The sequence below is a fragment of the Rhagoletis pomonella genome, unplaced genomic scaffold (genome assembly GCF_013731165.1).
Source record: "Rhagoletis pomonella isolate Grant_MI unplaced genomic scaffold, Rhpom_1.0 Rhpom_scaffold_00002, whole genome shotgun sequence".
NCBI classification, from domain to species: domain Eukaryota; kingdom Metazoa; phylum Arthropoda; class Insecta; order Diptera; family Tephritidae; genus Rhagoletis; species Rhagoletis pomonella.
Window position 1 is genome coordinate 59379499 of NW_023458556.1, and position 8867 is coordinate 59388365.

The following is an 8867-nucleotide window of genomic DNA, read 5'->3' on the forward strand; positions in this document are numbered from 1 at the left end:
ATACCGAAAAAAATATACCCCAATTTTTTTATTTTGAAATGAAAAAATATTTAAATGTCGCCCAAAGTTTCACATTATTTTATATGGGGAAAAACCACTTTTCTTATAAATGGTATAGAATTCTTAAAAATCCATATTTTCTATCGGAAAATTCTGTTTATCTGCAAGAGATTCCCAATAATAATACCCAATTGTTTATTTAACCATTTTTTCATCGCAACTATAATTTATAGGTCCGCCATAAACCCCCAAATCCGCAGAAAAATGCATGTGGGGTCAAATAAAAAATCGTTAGTATTAAAAAATGGTTAAATAAACAATTGGGTACTATTATTGAAAGTCTCATGAAGAGAACAAGAGATTTCCGATCGAAAAATATACATATATTTTCAAGAATTCTATACCATTTCTACGAAAAGTTGCTTTTTTCCCATATAAAAATACATGGAAAGCTTTGAGCATTTTGAGCGACCTGTAAATATTTATTGATTTCGATATAGAACAATCCTAGGGGGTGAGAGCATTACAATTCCGACTTTACTGTTTTTGGACCACCCTAATGTACATTCGGCAAACAAGTTTTTTTTTTAATAATTCCATTGGAATAATTCAAATATTTCCTTGGCGAAAGTTTAGTGATTTTTGACTAGCTTTAATTTACTGGCATTGGGGTGGTACTGTAGGGTGATAAGGACTGAGATCTGGTGGGTAAGTAAGAAATAAATTATCTCCTCGAGATAAGAACGCAAAATGGGAAAAGGCGACCGCTACGTTCGGCCAAAATAATTTTTTTTTCATGATCGCCTTACAAAAATACTTTACCCTCTGTGGTGTTGAGCGAACTAGTGGACATTTTTTAATTTTGCAATTAAAACACTAATATAGGAGAAATTTCATCCTGAGATGGGCCCCCATAAGACTGCGTTGGATACTTCCCAGTTGGAATAAAGAGTTAAGGAATCCTTTGTAACTAATGGTTGTGCAGGCCACGCGTTGGCATATCTGGGAATGCGGCAGAACTCGCAAGGAATTCAAAACAATCACTCATTGACGAATGTGGCTAATGTCCTAGATGTTTAAAGGCAAATGTTGTTGTTTGTTTAAGATGTAAACAGATTTTTTTTGTGTTATAAAATTCATAAACGAGGTGTCCTAGACCCCCCGTTCACCCGCTCTAAAAGGGAGAGAATGGTTTTTTTTCACAGAAAAACGCAAAAATACTACCTACCAAATCGGGGATGCTCTATCTTTCGATGGAAGTACATTTTTTTTTAATTAGACATATGTGCATGCTTTCACTACACATTCGGATCCTGAGTATAAAAATACGTAACTTTTATGTATTTTAAATGCAAAATACAAATACTGCTTAAAAAAATTAACTAAAATACAAATACAAGATACTTTTGTAAAAAATATGTATTATATATAGATATTATTTTCAAAAGATTACTGAAATTTATGGATAGTTAATGACGTTTTCTTTTCTACCGAAAATGTCGCCTTCCCATTGCCCTTTGCGCACAAATGCTAAGAAGAGGGCAAAGAAAATGCAAAATTTTTTGTATAAAAGAAAAAGCCATAATACATTATAAAAGTGAGTTTTAACAACATAATTTTTTATTTTTAAAAATTTTTTAACAATTGGGGTATTCCCACATGCCTGGTTATCACGTAATCTGGTTAAAAGCAGAGCTGTTAAGTAATGATTATAAATTGTAATGACTACCGATTTAATTAATTATTTTTTTAAAATCTGCTAGATGATTAATTACCATCATTTCCACTTTTAAATTAATAATTACCGATTAACATTAAAACTAATCAAAAAATAATCGTATTTTTAGCGAATTGGAAGAAAAAAATCAAAAATAATCAAAAACAATCAAAAAAGCTAATGCGATTAGTTTTACAATAAAATTATTATTTTTTGGTTATTTTTGATTATTTATAAATTATATTCTGTGAACATAAATATTCTTTCTTATTTTAAAACAACTTAAACAAACTGCAAGAAGCGATAATATTATAACAAAAAACATAATACATATATAGATATTATCTACATACATAATATCTTACGTAATAACGTCTAACGTCTGCTTATACAAACAAAAATTAAACAAACATATTCAATGGAATTATAAATTAGCTTTCGCTTTTAATAATACGAAGTTTTCGAAAGAAAAGTCGGTTAAGAAATGTCGCCTGGGTGGTATTATAATTCTCGCAAAAGAAAAAATCCTTTCGACAGGGCCTGATGATGTTAATAGAGTATTGAATAGTATGCCAGCTTCTTTTAATAATTCATAGTCTTTCCAAACGTCTACTCCCGGCCCGGGCAGAGAGTCCACCCTAATATGTTTGCCATAGCTCTAAGTCTGTCTAAAAGTTATTATTCTCTAATGTATTTTGTTTTTGTAAACTAAGTAAAAGATACAACCACATGACCTGATAACCAGGCAGGCAACAGGGCCGTTTTCTTAAGTAACCTCTCATTTAAAGCTCACATTATATCTAAAGGTGGATTTAAAATATATAGCTATGTCTAAAGTAAAGCATTTATGTTATCGGTTTTTGATGTATGTATGTTTCTTGGTTGTAAACCACGCAACCATCAATTTTAATGTAATCTTTAAATATAAAGTGAGCCTTAAAGTTAAAGGTTACTTGAGAAAACGGCCTTTAATAATAAATTATAAAGTAAACAGAAACATAACGAAACCATTTAGGTACTTACCGATTATTTTATATGTATAGTACGCAAATAATTATTAAAAAATGTTGAGGTGAATGATAGTGATAAATGAGGTAGTGCTGAGGCTAATCTATGGCATTTAGACGTCGTACGGTAAAATGATTTGCTTATTAAGAGATATACTTAATCTTTAACTGATTTTTAAGTGCCTGAAATATAAAGCAAATGAGTTGATTAATATCTAATATGAATGATGAATGTAAACGACAGTTTTATGAGAATTATAATATTAATGTATATGAACGTAAATACTATCTACGCCTTTAAGCAACCATTGATGAAAACGAGATCGCCAAAGCTAAGTAAATAAATAATACATATGTATGTATGTATGTACATCTGCTGCTCCAACAAAAACAACTGCGAGAGTCTACATTTTTTGCAAGTCATTGACCGAAGATTTTTGACCTCGATTAAATGCATTTTTGATTTTCATGCGACAAATATTAACGTTCGGTGATTTTTGATAGTAATAAAAAATCGGAAATTCTAGAAAAATCATCGTATTAATTAATCGCAAACCAAACTACGCATTTGGTTTCACTTTTTTCCACTTGGTAGCCTTATTACATATTGAGAGTAATTAAAATAGGCTATAATTGATTACTCATGCATACTGATAAGTTGTTATTTTGGCAATTCTTATCAGTTGTCACGCATGGCATAAATGAAACATGTGTATGGACAAATGTACATACATACGTCTCCAAAAACGAGTTCGTGCTGTCGCAAGCGTATACGAACCGAATACGACGAGCTTACACAGTTAGTTGTGTCCGGTTTTCGGGGCATACGAAGAGATGTTTCGAGTCGTGGGGTGTCTCTCCGCATGCCGGACATTCATTGGGCACATCTGCGTCTAATCTGCGTTTAGCCTGCTGCAGTAGCCAGAGCGAAGTTGGGCTATTGTGGTTCTCTAGTCTCCCGAGGCAGACGAAGCTCCGTGTCGTCGATGTTAGGTGGTTGTGTGGCTAGAACGGCATTCAAAGGTCTGGAGGCTACATAACTGACTCCCTGTGTAGCCGCTACAACAACAATAACAACAGGCCACACAGTTCTTTTATTATCAAATGTCTATCTTATTGTTATTGTCCAAAAATAAAGCTATTGAGATACCTATTAATGTATGTAAATCATTGTTCAGCGTTAATAAAGCCTGTCATCCCGCTGTAGCCGAATCATTGAAGCTGCGTACTTCCACTCAGTAGGAGCAAAGTTTGATTCCAGGTCAGGGTAACATTCAAGAACAAGTTGTTTCTATTTCAGCTTATTGTATTTCAGCTATAAAAAAGCTTCTCATAAAAAAAAACTGCCGAAGGCGACGTAAAATTGTAGCCCCTCTATTTATGTAACAACATCAAGACGCGCGCCACAAAGTCGAAAAGACACGGATTTTTGAATGTGTTTATATGTAATCTACGTGGTAGCCCCGCAAACATATTCTGAGCGCTCAGAATATATGAGTCGGAAAGGAGTCCTAGGTAAGTAAGAAATATGAGTTTCAAAAACAAACATTTTTTTACTCTTATATGAATCTTTTAGGAGTCATATATGATCCAAGTTATGAGCCAGCACTTTGTGCCAGTATAAAAACAATAACGACTAGAAATTTATATCTAAACTTGTTTATACAGATATGAAAAATAATTAGGAAGGAAAAATAAACAAAATTTAGCTGCAGCAACTGCTATTACATGAATGCTGCAATATTTATTTATTTTTTATTTAATCAGCATATTTTGCAAAATAAATTTGCAAAATATAATGTCAGCACCGGACGTCTAGGTCATTGAGTGCCATTGTTGATGTCGCTTTTAGTTAGATTTGATTATTGAGGTGATGAATTTCTAATGCTTTTTCTATTACTTCGATGTTGCTATTGTATATATGTACATATATATGTATGCGCAGAGGTTTGTATATAAATATCCAACAGTATTTGAAATGAATTGCTTGCTAACATGGCTCTAAAGTAAGTTCATTAAGAGAGTTGAAGAATAAAGCCAATAAGAGTCACAGAACAGTATACAAGAAGCTCCGAAAGTAGGCATTTATGAGGCCAATAAGAGTAATTTAAGAGCTTCAAAAAGAGTCCAAAATGAGCCGTATATGAGGCCAATAAGAGTCCAATATGACTCATATTGAGGCTCATTTGATGTATGAATTTAAGCTCATATAGGTCGACCTACGCAGGAAGGGAAACACCCTCATTTCGGACTCTTAAATGAGCTCATTATGAGCACAAAGGCTCCGAAATGGGACTCCTTAAAGACTCATTTATGACTCCAAATGTTTGCTGGGAGGCTACGTTTTAGCATGTGATAGAATTGAATGCTTCGAAACTGGTGCACCTACTTCAAATATGAATCTTCTACACGTTTTACAACAGAAAGATCAGGAACAAGTTATTTTTGTCGAAGCACCAGTTCGAGCCAGGTCGGCCGCTGTGGTGTAGTGGTAAGCAGTGCGCGCTTCCACTCCGCTGCGCCTCGGTTCAAGCCCTGGTCAAAGCAACATCGAAAAAATATAGAAAAAAGGTTTTTTCTTAACAGCGGTCGTTCCTCGGCAGGCAATGGCAAACCCCCGAGTGTATTTCTGCCATGAAAAACAGCTTCTCATAAAAATACAATCGCCGTTTGGAGTCAGCGTAAAACTGTAGGTCCCTCCGCTTTGTGTGACAACATCAAGGCGGAGGAGAAGCTCGGCCTAACACTAACTTATGCCAGCCAATTTCTTTCTCATAATGATTCATTGTAAGCAAAGAAGCTCAGCCCGAGACAGTAAAACAATATACAAAGGGCATCAGAAATAAAAAAACACTAGAAAGGTTCTGTAAAATTTGTTTGGAAATCGTTTGTGTTGGCAAAAAGTAAAGCAATAATTATTTCTTATACGGACTTTATTGTTAAGCGTGTCGGCTGCTTATCTTCAGACGAACAATAAAATGGTTTTATAGCATAGTATAAACACCGGCAAATAAGTGTAGAAATATCTTAAGACGATAATAATCTATTTAAAGAAAATGCCTGAAATGAAAATATTTTACTCTAAATAGTCAACAGCTTTATCACGCTTGTTTTACACAAGCGAGCAACGCCAACATTTCTACCACTTGCTTTAATCAACAATAGAGATCTTAGTATTAATTAACTAAACATTTAATATTTTCCAAATATAAAGAGACGACATGAGTTGCAAGTACTAGTGTATATAATAACAGTTTGTAAATTACAAGTGACGTTAGTTAGCACACAACTGACCTGTGGTTATGCACAAAAGTGCAACGTGTAACAGCGATAACAGGCGCACATGACGCGTAGTCGTGCGCTTTACATTTTATTGCTTGCATATACAAATATACATATGCACATAAATATTTATATTTAGCCAGAGTGCAACGCTTGGCACTTGTTCATTTTATATACGCCACTGCTGCCAGTTAGCAGCAAAAGTGTTTTAAATTGAAAGCATCATTTATAAATACACTCGAATGAAAGCTTACATTCGCTGTTGCTGTTAACTAAATTTAAAATCAATGCATTTTCACTCAACCCATATATGTAGTATGTAGTATGTTTGGGCGTGTGTTAACTATGGTGTTGGATTTTATTGCTAAGCATTATTCTATAAACCTTTGTATAATCATTTATTGAAGTACAAAATATGCATAAAAGCAGCTTTCTTGATTTTGGGTTGATTATTTTTTATAAAAATTGTTATTGTTATTTTGTCGGTGTCGTTGATTTTAGGCTGCCGGCTTGTTTAAGACAAATGCGTTTTGTATTTGGGCCATTATTTGTTTTATAACATTGATCTAGCATATCTAGAAGCGATCGTTGTCGTGACCCTGTAGGCTTCTCAGTTGAAAGCAAAGTACTTGACTTTTTTACTTGGGATTCTGTAGGTTTTTCGGCTGAAAGCGAAATACTTAACTTCTTAACTTCCGATTCGGTCCCTTTACTGTCTGGATTATCAACTACCAATTCTTCACCACTCTTCGCATTTCCAACACTATCATCTGATTGCGATTTACTGGTGAGATCTACGATAGCAATGCTTCGCGCATTACTTAACGACGCTGTGCTAGCCGAAAGAGAGGTCGAGGAGTGTATGGTTATCGCTAAAGCCTCGGATGGAATACTACCCGCCTCCACGTCTGACTCTGAAGAAGAGGCGAAAATATCTTCACTCAAATTACTTCGCCGCGGCCCTAAGGATGCTTTTGGCTTATCCTTCGCATAAGATTGTTGCGGTTTCAACCACCTTGTTAATAAATTCCGCACGATTTTATTCTTTGGTGATGCCGCTTTCGTCTTCGGACTGTGCTGAAAGTAAAGCCAGTAAATAGAATTAAATAGGGAGACATAACCATATATCCTAAATGAGATGTCTGTGCATCTTAACAATACAAAAAACAAAAGTGAATGGTAACGTACCTTTAATGTATTACTAATGCAGCTATATATGAAATTGTACAATTCATTGGTGGACATATTTTGACTCTGATAGCTCGTCAGCAAGTTCCACAAATCTTTTACACACACATTACGCTCCAGTAGAAACGTATGCATCCGATGGACTTCGTCACGCAAATTAGCATCACCAAATGTGAAATATACCAATGGCCTTTGTGTAACAGTACATACCATCAATTGTAACAAAGCTTTCAAACGAGGGTCTCCACCGAAAGCGCCACAACCCCAATTTCCCGAAGCCACACCAGGCGGTGGGGAACTTAACAGATGCTTAAAGCCAACAAAAGCCTTATTTAGTTCGCGTTTTATAAGATCCTCCCGGTACTGATGTTGTGATTGCATAAAATGCAGCGCATCTATGGCTACTATATGTGTTTGACGGCGACGTGAGCTATCGCGTGGTATGCAATCATCATGATTTCCAGCCCATTCAAATGAACCTGCGTAACCACTATAATCACTGAAGCGTTCTGCACCGACCATTAAGAGCGCCTCTGTCGGGCGTAGACACTCTGTGAATAACTTGGATATCAATAGCTCAGGACAAATGACAAACCGTATTTCTTCTTGTACGCAACCCGAACCGAGTACGCCCCCGCCGAGATATTTATTTGCAAAATCAACTTGCAGCAGTCCTAGACCCTGATCTTCAATTGTCCCTTCTGAAGTAATATGTAAAGGTGTTGCGCCTATTGGCGCTTTACATTCGGCCCAATTAGGCAGCTCGTTTGTACTTAGGCTGCGCCGTGAGAATGTTACAACTCCGGTGGGAGTATTTGAGCTGTCTCGCTCAGTGGGGCAAACGCGTCGAAAATAGTGGCATATGCATTTAATTTTTTCGATAACTGCCTTGCCGCCGCTTTGGAAAAGCCTAATATGGTTTTATTATAAAAGACAGATAAAGATTTACTTCGAAATAGACGCTTACATACCTGTTAAAATTGATGTCTGGAAACGTGCTGTACTCTGACCGCTTCTTCATTGTATTCCGGCGCGGGAAAGTACACAGAAATGCATTGGCCAGAAGGCATGATATTTGTTGCTGTGACAACGTTACAGAATGACATTGACCTTGCTTAAGCAAAGGTATTGGCGCCTGCACCAATTCTGGCAATCGCAATGCCAGTCGTATTATACGTGGCAGCAGGTCCTCAAAAAATACGCGCGATTCAGTCTCATCCAAATCATCTTCAAAGAGCTTGTGGAGTGATCGAAAATTCCATTGATTTTCATATTTAGTGTTGTACGAGAGAATAGCGGCCTGCAGTTCTTTGCTATTGTTAATTGGCTTCAATAGCGCTTTCTCAATCATTTCCCACCGTGCCTCTATAGTGGAAGTGCCATCGGCAGCAGTAACGGGATATTGGCTTTTGCTGGAACAAGGCAACCGTACATGCATGGCATCCCATTTATGGTGTGCACGCAATGGACGTGGCGGAACATTATCGGATTCGCGTATTGGGCAATGATAGAGTACTGTGTGAGTTTCACTGGGACGAACTGCTGGGACATGCTCCAATTCAAACTCATTTAAACCACGATGAATTTCGTCCATCGAACAACCACGCCAAAGCTCTTCAGCATCCGAATCTTCAACTAGAAAAATACGAACATGTATTACATGTGTTTATATT

General features: G+C 36.2%; 2 protein-coding genes across 3 annotated transcripts in view; both read right to left on the reverse strand.

Annotated features, from left to right (window-relative positions):
* LOC118733892 (myb-like protein P) overlaps positions 1–8867 on the reverse strand; it is a 322500-nt gene that overhangs the window by 138378 nt on the left and 175255 nt on the right. The window lies entirely within an intron of this gene.
* Positions 5640–8867, reverse strand: part of LOC118733893 (poly(ADP-ribose) glycohydrolase) — a 31469-nt gene continuing 28241 nt past the window's right edge. The window contains exons 2-4 of the mRNA XM_036463525.1: positions 8166–8829; positions 7195–8104; positions 5640–7083 (exon numbers count right to left, since the gene is read on the reverse strand). Of these exons, the coding sequence (XP_036319418.1) occupies positions 6481–7083; positions 7195–8104; positions 8166–8829 (2177 nt within the window). The 3' untranslated portion in view covers positions 5640–6480. The remainder of the gene's footprint in view (positions 7084–7194; positions 8105–8165; positions 8830–8867) is intronic.